This window comes from Ctenocephalides felis, unplaced genomic scaffold, assembly GCF_003426905.1.
Source record: "Ctenocephalides felis isolate EL2017-DRISC unplaced genomic scaffold, ASM342690v1 CF-g0.4_SCAFFOLD_03571, whole genome shotgun sequence".
NCBI lineage: Eukaryota > Metazoa > Arthropoda > Insecta > Siphonaptera > Pulicidae > Ctenocephalides > Ctenocephalides felis.
This window is the reverse complement of record NW_020539725.1, coordinates 67,501,800-67,525,118: the sequence shown is the minus strand read 5'-3', so window position 1 is coordinate 67,525,118 and position 23,319 is coordinate 67,501,800. Positions and strand designations below refer to the sequence as shown.

General features: G+C 29.7%; 3 protein-coding genes across 4 annotated transcripts in view; 2 read left to right on the top strand and 1 right to left on the bottom strand.

The window, feature by feature from the left end:
• The window catches only part of LOC113386910 (calcium-binding mitochondrial carrier protein Aralar1), a 92,268-nt gene that overhangs the window by 55,255 nt on the left and 13,694 nt on the right, over positions 1-23,319 (bottom strand). Inside the window, exon 1 of one of the 2 annotated variants that reach the window (XM_026624668.1) lies at positions 13,737-14,002. The exons of the other annotated variant lie outside the window; for it this stretch is intronic. The gene's annotated coding sequence lies outside the window, so the exon portion shown is untranslated. Of the gene's footprint in view, positions 1-13,736; positions 14,003-23,319 lie in introns of those variants that run through there. 2 annotated transcript variants of the gene reach the window in all.
• On the top strand, positions 140-10,968 carry LOC113386913 (progestin and adipoQ receptor family member 3-like). Its single transcript, XM_026624670.1, has 7 exons — positions 140-229; positions 5,937-6,175; positions 6,238-6,457; positions 8,324-8,476; positions 8,535-8,723; positions 9,838-10,031; positions 10,835-10,968. The coding sequence occupies exons 1-7, from the start codon at positions 152-154 to the stop codon at positions 10,890-10,892; spliced, it is 1,131 nt and encodes a 376-aa protein (XP_026480455.1). The 5' UTR covers positions 140-151; the 3' UTR covers positions 10,893-10,968.
• Positions 22,727-23,319, top strand: part of LOC113386594 (progestin and adipoQ receptor family member 3-like) — a 10,618-nt gene continuing 10,025 nt past the window's right edge. The window contains exon 1 of the mRNA XM_026624365.1: positions 22,727-23,206. Coding sequence (XP_026480150.1) covers positions 22,727-23,206 — 480 coding nt within the window. The remainder of the gene's footprint in view (positions 23,207-23,319) is intronic.

The following is a 23,319-nucleotide window of genomic DNA, read 5'->3' as shown; positions in this document are numbered from 1 at the left end:
AACTACAACTAAACTTGCTTATAAAATATAAGTGAACTTTAGTGACTTTAGTGATAAAAAAATAATAATTTTGTGTTTGTGTGTTTAAAATAGAAGTGAAAATTAAGCAAGAAATTGTGCGAAAGTGTCAACCACGGAAACGGAATCAAAAATGGAATCCGACCACAAGAATCATCCAAATCCGAGTGAAAGTTTCCATCTGAATCAATTCGATGGATCAATGGTCTATGTATGTTAATTTTATAAAATATAATTTATAAAAAAGTATAAATAGATTGCAAACACGGCCGCTTTGCTATAACCTCAAACTTAATTGTTTCCGCACTCCATAGAGGCGCCACTAACTGTAGCACGTAAATTTACCTCTAGGTTTAATTCTAGATAAATATAAGAAAAGATAAACCTTATTAATTTGATGAGAATAAAATATACATATGTTTTCAACTAAATTGCAAATATGTTTTTACAAAAATATATTTAAAAATGTTAAACGTTTCAAGTACGAGTCATCATAATTAGTAATAATTTTTTTAAAATGGAATGTGGGCACAGTAAACCCTCTGTTGAGTGCGGAAAACACTAAAATATGGTGAAGCACATTTGTTCTATTTTTACCCCCATGTTTGTTTCTTATAAAAGAATGATTTATAAAAAAGTATTTGTTGTTACATTTTTATTTAATAATTCCTGTTTGGATAGGAATAGAGTCCATACATCAATATTTAGGGTCTTATTGTTAGAAAAATAAAAGAGGAATCCTGAAGAAAAACAGGATTTATTGATAAAGAGTAGTGTTTATATATTAAGAGTAGGGTCAATAAAAAAATAGTGGCCTTAAAAAAGTGACTAGAGTTTTTAACTCAACTTTTTTTTCTATTCTCGAATTTTATAAAAATTTATTTAATTTATTATTGTTAATTATATAAGTTTTTAAATTTTCTATACACTTTTTATAAGTCATTAATTAGTGTTAAAATACAGAAAAAACTTTAAATTAAAGACAGTCATAATATTCTAATTTTTGATTGTGATAAAGTGGGAAGTCTTAAAAAATTATCAATTAACATCTAACCATATCCGTGATTTTAGCCCTTCAAACAATCTGAAGAAAAGCGATCATTATTATAATTTAGTGTTGCATTTGTATGAACTAAGGACAAGTTAAAGATAATTGTTTCGAAAAAATAACGACTCCCTGAAATATTTTTGTTTTGCACTTGTTTTTGAAATTATCGAATTTTTTAAAAATAACCATATAAATATAAATCAAAAGTCTATAAATGAAACTTATAAGTAAAAATTTCACGTAAAATAGAGGCGTAATACTTGACGTGGATGCTATAGCAGTCATAGTACATAACGATTAAAATATCATAATCTGTCTCTCCTTATAAACCGATTTTAATCAAATTTTGGATATAACAACTAATTTAACAATAAAATTACTGACAATTTTTGTACTTTTGCTGGAATTTCTGCTTCTGCTGTAAAAATTAATTTTTAAGATTTAATTATTTACGGTATAAGTCTTAAATATCGATTATTCAACCGTTTTGACTTTGACCAAATTGTGTCACGTCCAATCTAGGTCATCTGCCTCATAATCCAAAAAATCAGTTATATAACACCTAAAATAACATTTTCGGCCGCAGTAACACCAAATAGATATACTTTTTAAAATTGTCAATGACATAATACACTTCTTGTGAGCAAATAAGTGAAAGCTCGATCCGACACACACTTGCAACCACACACACACACACGACAACAATTCTTGTGCAACTTGACATACATCGGTCAAGATATTTTGATTTAATGAAATTAATTGTAAGATGGGAAATAGGGGCGGGAAATCGCTGGAAAAGGGAAGAAATAAGTTTGGGCCTTACTTAGAACATTTAACCACCTACAACATTTCATTATTATATTTTATACTATCTTTATATATAGTATGTCTTGTACTATTTTTTCAACTGACATTTTCATTCTTTCATTTTTCTGATCTGATTTACAATTCTAATCTTGATTTTCTTATTACTTCTAATTTTATTCCATTTCAACTCAACCGTTCAAATTCTATTTAATTTTTATTTAACCACTTTTAAATTCCACTTCTTACTTCTATGCCTATGCAATTTTTTAATCAACAATTCATTGTCATTATTCCTATGTCATTGCCAAGAATCGATCCAAAGATCACAGTCGTGTAAGTAGAGCTCGCTACTGACTGAGCTATTAGGTTCGGGAAAATATTTTTCCAAAAATGTAAAATCTAGTCTCAAAGATTGATAATAATAATGATTATGATATCTCAATACTTGATTTCATTATTACAGATATAGATTTTTCAAAAAATGAAATTTTTGAGATTTGAAAGTGTTAATTTTCAATATTTTTAAAATTATCTTCCTAGTTTCTTATGTAGCATTTAAATTAAATTTATCGATAAATCAAAATTTTGGTATGTTTTTTATAATTAAAGCTTAAAATTGAATAAAATAATTATCAATCTTAAATTTGGCAAAGTTATAGTAATCGTCCAAAAATCGAAATTGAAATTGTTTATTAATTTTTACGTTTCAGAGGTTTTGGCATACCATAGCAAAAATGGATACGTGTGCGTGTGCGTGTGTATTTGTATGTGTGGATATAATTTTTTGTCTTTGATTTTCGAGATCACAGATCAACCGATTTGAATGATTCAAAAAAAAAACATTTGATTTGTATTAATTGGGAGACATGCTGATTAGTTTTTGGCGAAGGTATGTCCATCCGTTTCGGAAATAAAGAGCAAAAAGACAATAGCAAGTCAGTTTTCGAAAATATTGTAATATTTCACTTGTATTGACGTAAGGAAGAATTGAGTAAATTTTTGTTTCGGAGAATCAGCAAAAAAGTTTTAAAAAAAGCAATTTTGCGGTCAAAAGTATCAAAAACATTCAAGAAATTTCAAAATTTTCGAAAAAAAATATTTTGAAAAAATCGATTTTCAAAAAATTTCCAAATTTTCAAAAAAAATTTTAGTTTTCAAAAAATGGCAGTATTTTAAAACAATTTCCTGGCTAACAAGGCCACTAGTTTAATACAATATGACATTTTTCAATATTTATGCAAAAAAAAAATCATACTCTATTAAATGTTGCATTTTGTATTTTTTTATATTCCCACAAATTGCAAAATTAAATTTGGAAAAAATACCTTTTGAAATACCAAATTTTGAGAAACCTACCTCTGACCTTTTTATAAGGTAATTTTCTCAGATTTTGCTTTATCTAGAATAATCTTTTTTTTGATACTTTTTGTAAATATTTACGCTACGATTATATGTTTTATAATATTTGCAATATATTTTTTTATAATACTATGAACAATTTATGTCATTAAAATAAGCATTATATATAATTTATATCGTTTTTATCAAAACTTTTCATAAAAAATCGACACGCCAATGTCGATACTTCCGTACACAAATTTCAGAAATATTTTGCATTGCAAAATAATTTTGCAACTAACCAAATATATATATATATATATATATATATATATATATATATATTGTATAATCTTCTATTCTATCCGGTTAGATAAATATTATTATGATGTCTCAAAAGAAAAAATAGAGAAAGCGTTCAGTTTGGCAATTTTGCTAAAATAAAAAGGTCACTTATTTATGTAATTCATTACACATTGCACATTATGTAAATATTATATTAAAAAAAATATTAGTTTTGTAACTGCTGCATTCTTTCTTCTATTTACATTAATATAACAATATTTAGCTACTATAACTTAAAGCAGATTGCTTGAACTTCCCGTACCGTAATAAAATTAAAAGTAGATTAATATAAGTACTGTAACTTTCTTTATTCGTATTTTATAGACAAAATATAAGAGCTTATAGATTGGTCGACGAGGTTTATATACGTTTACATGAAAAGTATATAAACAAAACTTAATCAAGCCAAGTTGAAATTAAAACTGAAATTTAAACTGAAGTGCAAAGTTAAAATTATTTATTTCTAGTATATAAGTGAGCCTTAAAATTTTAGCTAAAATTAAAATTAAAATCCGAATCATTTTCGATATTTAAAAAAAAATATTTTTTTGGAAACCTAATAATTTTCTTAATTGAATTAAGTTGTTTCAAATTCGACAGCACTTAAAATTATCTCAAGAATTGTGATTGATAAATAATATTTTTATTGTAATCATGTGTACCTATTAAAATTATACAAACAATAAAATATCGATGCATTTTATTAAATTCAGGAATTGATTAAACTTATCAAAATATATAAATAAAGATATATCGGAATTTTATTATGGTACGAAAAAATTTATGGACTTTCATATCTCAACATTCTCAAATATCTCAACATTAAATAAAATTTTGATTTCAAATCAAAAATTGTTTTGATTATTTTTTAATTTTAAAATTTTTGGATATCGATTTGTTGCCACATTTTAGACCTTGCTGATAAAACTATTTTTTATAATTATGTTTATTCTTCCAACTATATTTTATTGTTTTAAAAAATTTCATGAGCTAAGTTTAATTTTTTTCACAAAGTAAATTGTTAAGAATGAGTACTTAATTTTTAATCTAGTGAAATAAACCAGTTTTTGCCAAAACCAGGTACCAGATAACCTAATTTGATTAAATTTTAATATATACAAATAATTTTAGTTCTAAATTCTGTAAACAATAGCCAATTTAGATAAAAAGGTTTTTATTATCATTTTTTCTAGATTTTTATGAAACATACAATTTAAATAATCCAAAAACATTTTTTGTTACTCTGACAAAAATAATTCTTGTAAATTGTATTTGTTCAATTATGAAAGAATTTAAATCAGGTCGCAAAAATGTTAATTATTATATTATTTTTATTGTTCGCATATTTTTATAACAATTCACTTTTCAAGGCAAAATAATTTAATTTAAATATAAAATTTAAAAAATGTAATCAAAGAAATTCACTAATGACTAACTAAATGTCAAATTTCCCGCGTTATTTTTGCATAATTTTGTTAAAAAAGTTATGAAACGTTATATACAGATTTATAGATAATTTTATAACCTTTTCAACAGTATATAACGTTATTGTTATATTTAAAATATTTTTAATAAATTAAACGTGGATATTAAAAACTGAGCGACCAATTGAACTAATGTTATGAGATTTTATAAAATGACACACCGATTTTGCAATTAATTTATAAATAATTTTGTTATGAACGTGTAAAATAGCTATTTACAGAGTCTGTAAATAGCAATTTATCAAGTTCATAACAAAATTATTTATGAATTAATTGCAAAATCGGTGTGTCATTTTATGAAATCTCATAACATTAGTTTAATTGGTTGCTCAGTTTTTAATATCCACGTTCAATTTATTATAAATATTTTGAATATAACAATAACGTTTTATATTGTTGAAAAAGTTATAAATCTGTATATAACGTTTCATAACTTTTTTACCAAAATTATGCAAAAACTAATGTGGGAAATTTGAAATTTAGTTAGTCATTGGTGGATTTCTTTGGTAACATTTTTTTAAATTTTTGTTTATATAGCTAAAATTTGTTAAACTATATATATATATATATATATATATATATATATATATATTATAATATATCGTTGAAAAGCTTATAAAATTATCTACAACTCTGTGAATAGCAATTTGACAAGTTCATAACAAAATTATTTTATAAATTAATTGCAAACTCGTTGTGTCATTTTATAAAATTTCATAACATTAGTTTAATTGGTTGCTCAGTTTTTAATATCCACTTTTAATTTGTTATCTAAATTTTTTTCATAATTGTTCCGCTCAAGCATTCAAATTTTCTAATCATTTATCATACAATATTTTTTATATTTATTATTTCTCGTACAAAAAATAATTTTGATTCCATTTTTTCTCTTCCAGCAACCATCAGACAGATCAAACGGATCCCTTACCAATGGATCTTTCAACAACGGATCAAGCAACAGTTGTTCGCCTCCAAATAACGGATTATCGTCACCAAAAAACGGCGAAATGGATTCAGAAAAACAAAGATACAACTCCCAAACGGCGTCTACAAAAGCGGCAATATTGAGCACCCAGGAGGAATATGATAAATGTAGACAGTTGTACGATTATGACGAGGCACCAGCACATCTCAGGTAGGATATAAAAGATATATTTTTATCCAAAACAATATTTTTATTGTTATTTCTATTACCAGGTTCAATCCATTCATAAGATCAGGCTACAGAGGCATTCTGTCCACACAGATGTGCCTAGAATCAGTATTCTGGTGGACGAACGAAACCATCAATATTTGGTCACATCTTTTCGGGTATCTTTTGTTTTTGGGTTTGACGGTCACCGATTTGGCGCTTTTGCAAATACAAGCTGGATGGTTTGATAAATTGATTGTCGGGGCACTTTTGGGATGTTTTCAGGTAATAGGTTATAAGACTACAGCCTTGTCATTTTGAAAAATTGGTAATTTTTTTGCTAAAATAATAAATTGATTGTTGGACCTCTTCTGGGATGTTTTCAGGTTATATGATAAAAAACTACAGCTCTTATAGCAGCCTCATCACTATTGGTAATTTTTTTGCTAAAATGCCTCCTACTAGTTGGATGCCATTAAAATGATTAAGTTAATGAGCGAAGAAATTTTTATCAAGATAAATTTCTGGTTATCAAAATTTTATATACTCACACTAAGCTAGATCCAAAATTTTAATTTTTATTTTGTCATTGTCACTAACTTAAAGAAACTACTGGCATTGACTCTGATCCAAATCTATCCTTAATAGACATAAAGTCTTGAATTTTTTTCACTGAATAGAAACCTAAAAGGATGTGTGAGAATACAAATGAACTATTGGTCACTAGAATTTGATCCATTAGCTTTTGCCTAAAAGGTCAAGTGAGATACACCAATCCAGATCTACCACTAACTTAAAGGGGGATCAATTTTTTTTGCAAAAATGTCTTCCAAAACCAAATTCAAATTATTTTCGGAATTACAGAGAAATAGTGTTCTTTTAGATTCAACTCAAATAATAATTTTTAGGTTCAACTAGAATCTATACTATTGAAAATATATATCTGTTTTGATTTTTTTTTGTTTTGGATAGAAATTGTGACCTGCATCTTTCCCGCTAAATGTTACCAGCACACTTGTGGCGCATCGGCAAAATGCTTGTACCCTGCATATTATGACATATATTTCAATAAAAAAATTTGGAAGAATGTTGAGATATATAACAATAAAACCTTAAAGTTTAGTTTCAGTTAAATATTTATTTCCTTCTCAAAAAAGCGATTTTTTGAAGCACCTAAACTAGGCTCCCCACTTAAATAATAATTATCTATTTACCAACTTTATATCAAATGACGCTAATCTAAGATCTATCACTAACTGAAATGAAATCCGAACTTTTTATCCATCAACCATAACCTAGAAGGACGAATAAGAAATCTTTAATCTAGACAAATCCCTAACTTAAATAAATTTCTGGTTACCAGAATTTTAACCATTAATTCTTGTTTAAAAGAACTAGTGAGAAAACTCTGATCTAGACATATTACTAACATAAATAAACTACTGGCCACCAAAATTTTATCCAAAAAAGGCGAGTGGTAAAACTTAATCTGGAGCTATCAATAACTCATCAGAAATCTCTAACCTAGCACTAAATTAAATATACTACTGGTCATCAGAATTTTATCTGTTAATTCTTGCCTAATAATGTGTTATTTGTTGTGATATATTTGGTTTGATTATTATAATATAATTAATATTTGCTCAAAGTCAAATTAAACCTTTGTGCCACGCCCTGCTCTACATATATACTTTTTATTAATTTTACTTTAATTTATCGAATGTTGAAACTTTTCAAAAAGCAGGTCAAAGAAGAAATACGTCATTCATTTTCTATCATTCCTCGCAGAAATTTGAAAATTTTGTATAAGCTCAGTAGTATTATTTACAATTATAACGTATTTACGTTTTTATAATAACGCATTGTATATAGCATACTGAAAGTATTAATATTTTTGATTCTCTAGAAATTGTTTAGAATATACCTTACTTAGCAAAACAACGTTTGCCGGGTCAGTTAGTCTTAAATAAAATCCTGATTATTCAATTATTATCAATTGGCTCTAACCTAAAATGATGAGTGAGAAAACATTAATCTAGATTTGTCCCCAAACTCTTGGTTACCAAAATTTTGTCCATTAACTCTAACTTAAAATCCATCATCAGCTTCTCCTGGTAACCAAAATTTTATCTATTATTTTATTTTTTCCAGGCTTGCATGATCCTATCATCAATGTACCACACATTCTCCTGTCGATCAGAGCACGACTACAGAAGTTTCCTTGCATACGACCTGTTTGGCATCTCCTTAAGTCTCTTTGCCATTTACATCTCAGGAATATACTATGCATTCTGGTGCTTTCCGGTAAATATAATAAACCAAAACCATATTACAATCATTTTACAACATTTTTATTTACCAGGCTCTGAAGTTCTTCTACATGGTAACCGTGACCATCTTTTTCTGCGTTGCAATGGGCGTCCAATTGCCAAGATTTGAATGTTCTGATGCCATCAAGATGTTGACTTTTGTTATTTGGGCTGGTTATGGAGTTATTCCGACAATACATTGGACTATTGAGATGGGCGGATGGGAAAATGCAATGGTCAAGGTAACAGAAATAGATTTGGATGGACTTAAATTTTTATTACACATTAACTTCCCGTAGGGTAGTTATAGTAATGGGCGGAAATCTAAAATGAAAATTTTAGCATTTTTCTACGTTTTGAAGGTTTCTGAACATTTTGGCATACCTCAGAAAATATGAATGTGTGCGTGTATGTATGTGTGTGTGTGTGTGTTTTGTATGTCCGCATTTTTCGTTCACGTTTTCGGGCGCACGGATCAGTTCATTTGAATGGGTTAAAAAACATTCGATCCCTATTTATAGGAAGATGTGCTGATTAGTTTTTGGCAAAGGCAGGTCCAGTCGTTACGGAGATACGGAGCAAAGAGTGCAGAAAATACAAATCGAGTTTTTGAGATAACGGAGTATCGGATTTGAATGATCTAAAAAACATTCAATTTGTAATGATTGGGAGAAGAGATGATTAGTTTTTGTCAAAGACAGGTCCCGCCATTTCGAAGATACAGAGCTAAATGTGCAAAAAATGGCAGTTTTTGAGTGAACTAAGCGTCCGATTTGAATGATCTAAAAAACTTTCTGCTTGTATTGACAAAACAATTGCTTTTGAGGATAAAAAAAAATATTACTTTTTTTTATTTTCCATAGAATATTTTTGTAATTTTGGATTAAAAATACAGAAAATTACCCAGGCTAAGCACAGTCTAAGCGCCACTCTGGTATAAATGTTTATCCAAGTGAGTAAAACGCACTTTGAAAAATGTGAAAATGCCGCCAACCTAAGCACAGTATAAGTAAAAATGTCGCACAGAATTATTTGCAAATGCGTTTAGACTGTGACGATACTGGGAGCACTTTTTCAATTTTGTGTAAATTAGGTAACTATTTTTTTGAATTTGAATTCGAAATGAAATGACGATTGTTAATGTTCAGGAGATATATAGATTTATGAGTTACATTTGATTTGCTCAGATATATCAAGATAGCAAAATAATGAAAGTTACAGTATTTGTAATAATATATTTGTAAACGTTTAAAAATTTTCGAATATTTTATTATGGTACAGGAAGTTTCAGCAATTTGCCTTAAGGCACAATGCCATAAACCACTAGTACTATAGTTTTTTTTCCTGCTCTTTTAGTTGCTGTTACCACGTGTGCTCGGCATGTACCTGATATCAGGATTGGCTTTCCTGATCTACCTGACCAGGATACCAGAGCGTTGGTTTTCTGGTCGTGTCGATTATTTGGGACATTCTCATCAGTGGTGGCACATCTTTGTTGTTTTGGCACTTTACTACTGGCACAACTCTGGACTGATTTATATTGATTACAGGTAAAAAAGAGAAAATAAATCATCACATTTTGTTAACCATTATTGATGTAATAGATAAAATCCCCTTATCATAGATGAAAAGTTCTCACCAACTCGTAAGTTTTATAGTGTTTGGTTTGAGATCTTTTTACCGATGACTTTGTAGAAAAAGTAGACTGTTCACAAATATGGATTTATAAGTATATCCACGAAAGCAATAGTAGTGCTATATCCGGAAAATACAAATGAGAATTCTTCATTAATTAAAACCCTCTAACAAATTTGTCCTTTATCACCTTTGCATTTGGCGTTTAGTTTTAGGCACATCGACATTGTAAACAAATAACTGATAATTGATGATTATTATTATTAACACATTTTTTCCATAAGGAATGAACAAGTCAGTTTCCTTTCTCATTGGTGAAGTGGATCTGGATGTGTGTGTGTGTGTCAAGATGATTCGATGGAAGAAGTTTTAGAATGAATTTGAATTTATAAGTAATGTATAAGATTTGATTCATAACACTCATAAGATTTTATTTAGACAAAAAATAATGTTTTTCATAAATGTGTTTATATTATCACTAATAAATTGCCATATACCCCATTATCATTTTGAAGAAAATTTATACAAAAGACGTTTCGCTGAAGAACGTTTCATTCAAGTATATAACTAATATTCAAAATTAACGTCTATTGTGATAAAATCAATTAGTATAAATTATTTAAAATATTATAAAGCTTATTAAGTAATAAAAATGTATATTAGAAACTTTTTACAATTTTTTTGCTTTAAATTTTTTATCATTTTATCTTTTTTTCAGAATGCACAACGCCTGTCCAGGACAAAGCGAAATCATACCAATTGCACGTCCATACTAAAATAGCGAAAAAACAGAGCAAAACTAAAAAAGTTTTAAAATTTTAAACCAGAATATTCAACAACCCTTTAAAAACATCACGAAGAAAAAGTATTCAAGCTTAAAACCATGACATCAGCTTCCACAAAAAAAGCCCTAAACCAAGGATATAGTGAATGATTATAAAAATACTATTTGTTTGTAATTTTTAAAAAGATCAAATAAAAATAGAATACTATTTGAATTTATATTAATTTTATGGTAAATGTTATGTATATAGTAATAGTGAAAATTAAAATTTCATAAGCATCATTAATTTGAAAAACCAAATTTGTATTCAAGAGTAAAGACAATTTTTGTGTAATATTAAAATTAAAGCATATTTTTTTCAAACTCTAAAATAATTTAGAATTTTATCTGAAAAAATATTTATTATCAAATTGCTGATATAGATTTTTCTTATTAGTTTAAGTGGAATTTAGAATGATTTATTTTATATTTTAAGTTTTTGTTATAGACTATTAAGATATTGTTAAAAAATTGCGTTTATGTATTTGATAACTGTGATATCAAAACGACAATAAATTGCAAATAGCAAACGCATTTCTTGGCTTTTATTAGAAAAAATGTATATTTTCATTCTTATTTTATAACCACCCCAAGATAAGAGTAAATACCTTAAAATAAAAATGAGGACCTTGGCATAGAAACAAATATTTTAATGAAAATGAGGACTCCAGAATAAAAACAATTATTTTAAAATAGACTGTGAAATATAAATAAATATTCTAAAATATGAATAACAACTTTAGGGAAAAAAGTACTCTCAAATAAGACTCTGAAATAAAAATATATTTTTTTTAAATAGATAAGAAGGCTTTAAATTGAGAATGAGGATCGCTAAATAAAATAAATATGAGAACTAATAAAAATAAAAACTTTAAAATAAGATTGAAGACCCTCAAATAAAATCAAAGACTCTAAAATGAGATAGAGAACTCTTCAATAAAATTAGAGATTTTAACATAAAAATGAAATAAAAATATATATTTTAAAATAGATTTGAAGACTCTAAAGGGAAAATGAGGAATTCAAAGTAAAAATAAATATGAAGACTCTAGAATAAGAATGAGGGTTCTCAAATAAAATTGAAGAATCTAATACAAAAATGAGGATTCTCAAATAACATTAACGATTTTACCATAAGAATGAAATAAACATATATTCTAAAATATATTTAAAGACTCTAAAGGAAAAATGATGACTTCGAAGTAAAAATAAGCATGAGGACTCTAAAATAAAATAAAATCTCTAAAATCAGCATGAGGTCTACGAAATCAAAATATATATTCTAAAATGAACGATGACTTCAAAATAAAATAAAAATGAGGACTTTAAAATTAAAATAAGGACTTTAAAATAAGAATTAGGACTCTCAAACAAAATTAAAGATCAGAATATAAATGAGGACTAAAATGATAATGATGACTTCAAAATAAAATAAATATAAGGACTTTAAAATGAAAATCAAGGCTCTGAAATAAAAATGAGGACTCTCAAAGAAAATTAAAGACTAAAATAAGAATTCAAACTCTGAAATAAAAATGAATATTGTAACACAAGAATAAAGACTCTAAAAGTTAAAAGTAAGAATTCTAAAATAAGGATAAAGCCTGAAATTATGCGGAAGTCAAAATAAAATAAATATGAGGACTTTAAAATAAAAATATAAACTTTAAAATTTGCACAAAGGCTCTAAAATAAAAATTAATACTGTACAGTAATAATGAAGACTTTTAAATTTATGTATATATATATATATAATATATATATATATATATATATATAAGTAAATCGTAGTTTGTTCAATACAAATACTATTTAAAAAAACATATTGTTTGATCATTTACTTATTCAAACCGTACACTGCATCGTTATACAAAGTTTTATTACAATCACTAAAAACACATACATACTTTTACTAAATTTAGTCTCAAACGATTCAGAATGACTATAACGTCGACAAAATTTAAAATTAGTCCTTTTTCTATACCAATGTCGCCATCTTACGGCGAAAAGCGAACACGAAAATGAAAGCCGATTGTAAATCCAAGATGTCGTCCATCTTGTAACTTGTTACGCGCATTGTTTATATTTATGCTAAAAATCTGTGTGTTTAGTAAACAAAGTGTTATAATTACTCAAAGAAAATATATAAATATAAAAATACAACACCTGAATGATGTAAGTGTTACCAAAAACCTTTATAAATACATATAATTGTATTTATAAGTATATATAGTCGTAGTGTCAAAGGTTAGGTTAGCCTAAAACCCACAATATTTCTTATATTAAGCTTATATAACATGCAATTTATATTCCAGCCCATGTTTTACCATGGATCCTTTACGATGAGAACATTTCCTACACTTTTATAACCAAAATGCTCATGACATTTGCTTGAGCTTAGGTTATGCCGGAAAGCGATACTATTTTATGTGCAACAATAGAAATATTGTTGTACAAAGTGTTTTTTTTTTAAAGCTGCCAGAAATGGTGGTCGATTTTAAGGTTTTCTCTACAATGACTTCTTCTATTTCAGACTGTGACCCGATTAGGATCTTGCCAGTGCTGAAGCCAAGGGATAGAGATCTCGATATGCCATTACAACTAGATAATATATAATTGATTTTGATAATGATTAGATTTTTAGTTTTTGTTTAAGTTTTTAATTTGGAATTTATTATGTGGACGGTTTTTTAAGGTTTTAAATTCAAGCTTGGAAAAGGAATATCACATTAGTAGTCGGCACCACAAATCAATGATTCACTATTTTCATTACTAATATTAACTTGCATGCATGTACCTCTACAAACTTCTACTTTTATGCTTTCTGGTCTATCGCCTTGGGCGTACATCTGCATTCTCCTTTCCTTATGCTTTCAGTCTTTTTATTTTACCTTCGACAATGTCCTGTAGGAGACATTCTTTTTGTAGAATGGATCCGATTCACATTTTCTTTCCTGTTCATTATCATGCTCAGTAGAGTTTCTTCTTTTTTCTTCATATTTTTTATTTGGAATTTTATGTATTCACTCTACTTCTCCATTCCTCTTGAACCAGATTAATTAGTATTTGAGATATCTGAAAGAAAGTTTCAAAGTTTTTATATAAATGATGTTTGGGAGCGTTAATGCATGTTTCCGACTGTAAGTCACATCCAGTAAAATTGTAGACTTGTTAATATAAAAAGTGTTCTTTATTTTTCAACAATTTCCCAGATTCAATAGTACTCTAGTGTAGAGGCATGAATTTTAGGTCATTTTTGAATCATTGTAAAAAAGGCAATCAATTTTTTAACTATCATCTTTTTGATGATATGTATAATATTTAAAACCAATAATGTAATTAAAGTCAAAGTTCTAATATGACCTCATCAGTTTGCCGTTGTAATTAGCATTTAGAAATGAACCTTTGTTAGAGAAATGAAGTAATAGCTGATTAATAAATTCTATAATATTCGTTCACACAGTGGATTATGTTAAACAACGCCTAAACAAATATTGTTTTCGCAACTTCTCTCATCATGTAATAATTGTGTTTGAAGAACTTCATGTAATTAAAATTAACATACATTCATTGACTGCTTGTATTTTTTTTTACTTTTTCGCTGGCGATTTAATCTCATTCTTTGAACAGCTGTAATATCTGTTTTGCCTAAAAAATATTTTCCATTTCAATAACTTCAAAGATTTATAGAAACTACGAATAACAAAGGAATTATTTCAATAAACTTATGTTCCATACATGGCGCAAATGCTGCATTTGTTTTATTATTTTCATTATAATTATTTATGGGAAACAGGGTAAAATATTCTTCTGATTCAGGCATTTTTCATTAAATCAAGATTTGTACTACAATGTAACTTCAAAGTGTTTATTTATCTATTCCGATTTCCTTGTTGATATCGGTACTAATACAACGTTGATGCCGGTACGCATACAACGACAGATCTCTATTCACATACACGACGACTAATCACAATCTTTTGACGACAATGACGAATCTTTGGCATTCGACTCTTATCTTATCTGCCAAAATTTTGTCTAAGGTATGCCAAAATGTTCAGAAACTTTTGAAACGTAACGACATACAAATTTTCATTCTAGATTTTTATGCAATTACTATAACTTACCCTACGGGAAGTTAAAAATGATAGTATAAAAATTGATTCCTTCCTTTAACGATGATTTGAAAATGACCTAAAATTTATACCTCTACACTAGAATACTCCCTTGATAAGATTTGTAAGCAATTCATCAATTTTATAACATATATTCATTTTGCAAATCAAACACAAGCAAATCTTTTTAGTTATAAACTTATATGCAATAAAGGAAATATTGTCAAGAGGTTAAAATTTGGCTTGCACTTTTTTTTTAATTTCGGTGTCAAACGATTCAGAATGACTTGAAACGTCAACAAACATAAAATAAGCAAATCGGGTGCAAAATATAAGCTTGTTCATGAAATTAATATTAAATTTGTCAAATAAAACAATTAATAAACATCATTAATTTTGGGATCATTTGTTGTAAGCTTGAATTTTAAATCTTAAAACTTCGTCACATTAAAAACATGATCCTAAAATCACTAAACAATAATTTTTCTTCTAGATTATTGAATCAATGTAAGTTTTATTTTCGCTGCTATCGAGTTTCAATTCAAAAATGGATTGGAAAAAGGAATTGGAAATGGAAATGGAACTCAGTTTCAATTCCAATATAGAAACCCAAAAATCTCTCCCGGATGCTACTTTAGCTTGCGAAATTGTTATGGAAAACCAGGATTCACCGGATGACAAAAAATCAATTACCCTTTCAGAAGACTGCAAAACCGAAGTAAAAATCAAAACTAAAAAAAAGTCAGTCCAGAAAGTTAAGCTTGTACACTCATGTGACGAATGTGATAAAGTATGCAAAAATTTATACCTTCTAAATAGGCATAAAATGGTCCATGCAGAAGATTATTTAAAATGCAAAGTGTGTCAAACACAATTCAACGATGCAAATAACTTACAAAAACATATGTTTATTCACACAAACAAGAAATCATATCGTTGCCATATTTGCAAGCAATCATTCACATTTAATTGTAGCTTAAAACGACATCTGAGAATACACACTGGTGTTAAACCATACTCGTGTGATGTTTGTAATAAGAAATTTGCAGACGTTGGTAATTTAAGGAAGCACGAGAGGAGATATCATTCAAAGGATTTTCCTGATGGGCCTAAACCGCTTCATGGTGCTACTCTTGCATTACATAAAAAGAGACAGGAAGAAAAAAGAAAAAAATTTAAGATAAAAATAAAGAAAGATAAGATTAGAAGTTTTTGCTCAGATGTTAAACGTATTTTTAGAAACAGAAAGAGGAAGGTTGAAGACGATGATTATGATTCATCTGATTTGGAACCACTGAGCAAAAAGATTAAAGCTAATTCAGATAAAGTTCATCCCACTTACAAACCTCAGGCTATCAACAAATGTGACAAGGTTGCTGTGGTTCTTTTGAAAGGGATTAATTTAGACAAATATTGCACCAATAATGCCCAAGGTTGTGAACAAAATGTATCACCCAGTTCTACTGCTGATGAATCTAATTCTGTACCCGGTTTGATCAATATTGAAGAAAAACCTACTGAAAAAATATGCCAAAATAAAGTTCTGGATAAAAATATCAAGGGTAAAGGTATAAGGAACAATAGTTGTCCAACTGCTAATAAAACAGTTGTTAGAAAGTCATTGATTCCCAAAATTAACATTAATATTGGTCATCATGATGAACCACTAAAGGAGCATGAAGAAAATAATGTAACAGAGAAGGGCGTCTGTCTAACATCTACACCAACTTCTACAGCTTCCGAACCAACATTTAAAGATGATGAAGGGATGAAGAAAAATGATCTTCCGGATGATACAAATCCAATCAGTACAGAATCATCAATTTCATCAGTAAAATCTTCAAGAGGTATTACACAAGAGCAGCCTGGTGATGCCTTGAATTCAACAGAGAGGAGGATGGCTGAAGACGATGATCATGATTTATCTGATTTGCAACCACTGAGTAAAAAGATTAAAGCTAATTTAGATAAAGTTCATCCCACTTACAAACTTCAAGCTATCAACAAAAGTGACAAGGTTGCTGCGGTTCTTCTGAAAAGCATTAATTTAGACAAATATTGCACCAATAATGCCCAAAGTTGTGAACAAAATGTATCACAGAGTTCTCCGGCTGATGGATATAATTCTGTACCCGGTTTGATCAAAATTGGAGAAAAACCTACTGAGAAAATATGCCAAAAGAAAGTTCTGGATAAAAATATCAAGGGTAAAGGTATAAGGAACAATAGTAGTCCAGCTGCTAATAAAACAGTTGTTAGAAAGTCATTGATTCCCAAAATTAACATTAATATTGGTCGTCATGATGAACCACCAAAGGAGCATGAAGAAAATAATATAACAGAGAAGGACGTCTGTCTAACATCTACACCAACTTCTACAGCTTCTGAACCAACATTTGAAGATGATGAAGGGGTGAAGAAAAATGATCTTACGGATGATACAAATTCAATCAGTACACAATCATCAATTTCATCAGCAAAATCTTCAAGACGTAGTACACAAGAGCAGCCTGATGATGCCTTGAATTCAACAGAGAGGAGGATGGCTGAAGACTATGATTATGATTTATCTGATTTGCAACCACTGAGTAAAAAGATAAAAGCTAATTCAGATACAGTTCATCCCACTTACAAACTTCAAGCTATCAACAATTGCAACAAGGTTGCTGTGGTTCTTTTGAAAAGGATTAATTTAGACAAATATTGCACCAATAATGCCCAAGGTTGTGAACAAAATGTATCACCGGGTTCTTCAGCTGATGGATCTAATAAAACAGTTGTTAGAAAGTCATTGATTCCCAAAATTAACATTAATATTGGTCATCACGATGAACCACTAAAGGAGCATGAAGAAAATAATATAACAGAGAAGGACGTCTGTCTAACATCTACACCAACTTCTACAGCTTCCGAACCAATATTTGAAGATGATGAGGGGATGAAGAAAAATGATCTTCCAGATAATTTAAATCCAATCAGTACACAATCATCAATTTCATCAGCAAAATCTTCAAGAAGTAGTACACAAGAGCAGCCTGATGATGCCTTGAATTCAACAGAGAGGAGGATGGCTGAAGATGATGATCATGATTTATCTGATTTGGAACCACTGAGTAAAAAGATTAAAGCTAATTTAGATACAGTTCATCCCACTTACGAACCTCAGGCTATCAACAAAAGTGACAAGGTTGCTGTGGTTCTTTTGAAAAGGATTAATTTAGACAAAAATTGCACCAATAATGCCCAAAGTTATGAACAAAATGTATCACAGAGTTCTTCTGCTGATGTATCTAATAACACAGTTGTTAGAAGGTCATTGATTCCCAAAATTAACATTAATATTGGTCATCATGATGAACCACTAAAGGAGCATGAAGAAAATAATATAACAGAGAAGGACGTCTGTCTAACATCCACACCAACTTCTACAGCTTCTGAACCAACATTTGAAGATGATGAAAGGATGAAGAAAAATGATCTTCAGGATGATACAAATTCAATCAGTACACAATCATCAATTTCATCAATAAAATCTTCAAGAAGTAGTACACAAGAGCAGCCTGGTGACGCCTTGAATTCAACAGAGAGTATTATGGACTTTTTGGAAGAATTGCTGTCTATGTCTGATGATGATTTTAAAGACGAAAGTCAGTTACTTGAAGGAGGTAAAACTAAAGATTGTCCTGAAGAAACTGAAATATCAGAATCAACAAATAAAGAAGTAATAGATGTACCAGACAATGGTGCAACCAAAACAGAAGCTTGTAAACTTGTTGAACAAGAGATTGAGCGGATTCTAAAAGATAATGGTAAGTCCCCAAAACATTCAAATGAAGATTCCAATACAATACAAGAAGAGACAAAACAAATTGCTGCCAATGACAACAGATTAAGTGAGCCAAGACAATCTCAAAACAGTTCCATGGACGCTACATGTCTATACAGTATAACAAGGTTTGATAAATCTTTAGAATGTTCAGAAAAACTAAATATTACTAACAATGAACCTTTACTGAATGGGCAAACAAGTTCAACAGAAAACTCTAATGATGAATCATGCTCATCAGGATTTAGCATGCCTATATTAGACATGGAAGACCACAAAGCGACCGAAAACACAAAGAAGCAAATAGCAAATGAGCTGAAGGAACAATCTGTTAATAGCAATGACACAACAGAGTTGCAGAAAAAACAATCTGTTAATACTTTGGCTGATGGACACACAAGTTCAACAGCAAAATCCAATGATGAGTCAAGCTCACAAGAATTTAGCTTGCCTAAATTAGACACTAAAGATCACAAATTAGCCGAAGGGATAAAGAAACCTAATGCAAAGGAGCAGAATAAAGAATCTATTAATAACAATGATACAAAAGATTCCACTTTGGCTGATGTACAAACAAGTTTACCAGCAAAATCTAATGATGAGTCAAGCGCACAAGTATTTGGGATGCCTATATCTGATATAGAAGAACAGAAATCTACCAAAGGAACAAAGAAACCTAATACAAAAGAGCAGAAGAAAAAATCTGTGAAGAAAGATAGAATTAAGAAGCTAACACCTACAGAAAAACAATGTGTAGAAACAATGAAACCAGGGAGTAAAAAATCTATTGAAATTGCTAAAGCAATTGAAGATGATATAAAAAATAAGGAAAGCAAACAACATTTGATGAAAGCAGAAAGTCAAAAACCGGCAAAAGCAAATGAATCTAAAAAAACGACAGTAAATAAAACTACAAGAAAATCTGTTCAGGAAAAGGATCAACATGAAAATAGTAAAAAGCAAGATGACATGGATCAAGCAGTATCATCTGAAGGAAAAGTCAAGACAACTCACAAAACAATACAGATGAAAATTCTTCTTCAGTTGAAGATGATGAGGCTGCTAATGAAAAAGCTATGGATATTCTCAATTATTTGCAAGACTTGTGCTTTATAGATGATCTTCCTGAAATTATGGGCGACCAGGCAATATCAGATTCAAATATTATGGACAAAACTGTTATACAAGGAACTGATGAAAATATAAACAATTATGATATGGATACATCGTTTAATTTGGATGAGTTATCTACCAAAGCTTATGATTCACTGGTGAACGAAGAAAAAGATACTGATAAAAGATAAAACAGATGAGACATTAGAAGAATCTAAACATAATAAGACATCAGGGACTGATGTTCAGTCAGAAGAATCTGATCACACTAAGACACCAGTGACTGATGTTCAGTCAGAAGAATCTGATCACAATGAGACATTATTGACTGATGTTGCATCAGAAAAAATGTGATCATAAGAAGACACCAGTGACTGATGTTGCATCAGAAGAATCTTATCATAATAAGACACTAGTGACTGATGTTCAGTCAGAAGAATCTGATCACAATAAGACACCAGTGACTGATGTTCAGTCAGAAGAATCTTATCACAATAAGAACCAGTGACTGATGTTCAGTTGGAAGAATCTGATCATAATAAGACATTATTGACTGATGTTCAGTCAGAAGAATCTGATAATAAAAAACACAGTGACTGATGTTCAGTCAGAAAAAGCTGATCACAATAAGAAATCAATCACTCATGTTGCATCAGAAAAAATTTGATCACAATAAGATCCAGTGGACTGATGTTCAGTCAGAAGAACCTGATCATAATAAGACATCAGTGACTGATGTTCAGTCAGAAGAATCTGATCACAATAAGACATCAGTAATTGATGTTCAGTCAGAAGAATCTGATCACAATAAGACACCAGTGACTGATGTTCAGTCAGAAAAATGTGATCATAAGAAGACACCAGTGACTGATGTTGCATCAGAAGAATCTATCATAATAAGACACCAGTGACTGATGTTCAGTCAGGAAAAAGGCCTGAGCACAATAAGAAATCAACCACTGATGTTGCATCGGCAGAATCTGATCATAAGAGACACCAGTGACTGATTTTCAGTCAGAAGAATCTGATCATAATAACACGTCAGTGAGTGATGATCAGTCAGAAGAATCTGATCATAATAAGAAATCAATCACTGATGTTGCATCAGAAGAATCTGATCACAATAAGAAATCAATCACATGATGTCCGTCAGAAGAATCTGATCATAATAAGACATCAGTGGACTGATGTTCAGTCAGAAAAAAGCTGATCACAATAAGAAATCAATCACTAATGTGCATCTGCCCATAAGAAGACATCAAAAAAATCTAAGCATAATAAGACACCAGTGACTGATGTCAGTCAGAAAAATCTGATTATAAAAAAGACACCAGTGACTAATGTTGCATCAGAAGAAATCTGATCACAATAAGAAATCAATCCACTAATGTTGCATCAGCCCCTAGAAGACATCAAAAAAATCTAATCATAACAAAAAATCAATCACTGGTGTTACATCCACCAAAAGGAGACGAAAGTAAAACGACCACCAGGTAGACCTCGCATATATCCTGTAAAACCCAAATTATCATTAATGTATTTGATCCTGATGGAAAACGTTATTAGAGGGAAAGGTAGACGCCGAATGGCGCTGTGAGACCTCCCAAAAAGATCAGAAAACCTTTTCCAAAAGTAAAAGATGGTATAGACTATAAGAATTTGTCTATTTTTAATTTTTTAGGAAGATACAAAATCAGAGGAAGGTAATAATAAGACAGATTCAGATAGAAAGACAGTTAGAGAACAACAACAAACACAATCAGCACAAAAAACTGAAGCTGATGAGATAAAGTCCACAGATGACTCAAGTGCTCAACAAATAATTGAGAAACCTGATGAAACAACATCATCATTAAATAATTCAAGTGCAACTCAAGATTGGAGGCCAACTCATCTAAAGACAAGACGCTGAACCAACTAATATTGCACAAACATCCTTCAAGTCACCAAATGAAACTCAAGATTTTGATTTTTGAAGTTTCTATTGCATCAGACGAGTCAAATCAAATCAAAGTCAAAGTTCATCAATTCTCTGATACAGCTCAAGATATTGTGAGAAAACAAAGTAAAGAGACATTGTCTACACAATCTAAATTCGATGAGCAAACTAAAGATGCAAATACATTCATCCAGGATATGGAACTTGAAAACTCTTTTGCATCAGACCAGTCAAATGATGCACTTTATATTGATGAGACCCATTCATCCTCAAAAGATATTGAGGCTGACAAGTTTAAAGAGGTCCGGTCTACACAAAATAAATCTGAGATGACTGATGAGCAAACTAATGATGCAAATACATCCATCCAGGATATGGAACTGGAAAATTCTTTTGCATCAGATGAGTCAAATGATGCACTTTATATTGATGAGACAACTTTATCCTCAAAAGGTATTGAACCTGAAAAAATTTAAAGAGATACGGTCAACACAAATAAATCTGGAAGACTGATGAGCAAACTAAAGATGCAAATACATCCATCCAGGATATGGAACTGGAAAATTCTTTCGCATCAATGAGTCAAGTGATGCCCTTCACATTGATGAGACAACCTGTTCTATCTCAGCCTCAAAATATATTGAATCTAACAAGACGGAGACAATGTTGCACAAAATAAATCTGGCAAGACTTATGAGCAAACTAATGATGCAAAATAATTCCCAGAGCCAGCAGATTATTCCCAGAAAAATTCTTTTGCATCAAACTCATCCTCAAAATACATTAAAGAGACAATGTCCACTGATGATCTAAAAACATCCATCCAGGCAGCAAATAAATTCCAAGATTTTGACTTTGAATCTTTTGCATCAGATGATTCAGACGATAATGCACTCTTCATCGATGAGGATAATCATTCAATGTCAACTGATGATGAGTCTAGTTCAAATTCTTATTCATCAGACGAATCAATTGATGCACTTCACATTGGCGAGACAAAATATTCTATGTCATCAGATGATGAGTCAACAGATTCATCATCTGATAACTCTGTTGCATCAGTTAAACCCACAAAAAATTATTTTTCAAATTTTAGGACTAGAAAATCTTTTGCATCAGATGAGAAAACAAGAACTGGTAACTCTGTTGAGCATAAAAAGTCTGGAAACTCAGTTGAACCAGATGAGTCAATTACTCCTCCTTCAAATAGTGAGACTGAAAATTTCCTTGAGTCAAAAAATAATAATCGGTGTACGAGTGTTGTTCCAGATAATGCAAAAAGTAATAATATAGGCTTAAAGTGTTCGAGATTCGGAAGAGGACTTTACAAATGTTTTAGAATATTAATAATAGAATAGAAATGTGTACCTGATTATTATTATTATAA

Bases quoted from the DNA above. Each gene is read 5' to 3' on its own strand.
- LOC113386913 (XM_026624670.1), top strand. From the start codon at position 152: ATGGAATCCGACCACAAGAATCATCCAAATCCGAGTGAAAGTTTCCAT. The intron at 8,477-8,534 runs GTAAATATAATA...TTTATTTACCAG, and splicing joins ATGCATTCTGGTGCTTTCCG to GCTCTGAAGTTCTTCTACAT. The intron at 8,724-9,837 runs GTAACAGAAATA...CTGCTCTTTTAG, and splicing joins GGGAAAATGCAATGGTCAAG to TTGCTGTTACCACGTGTGCT.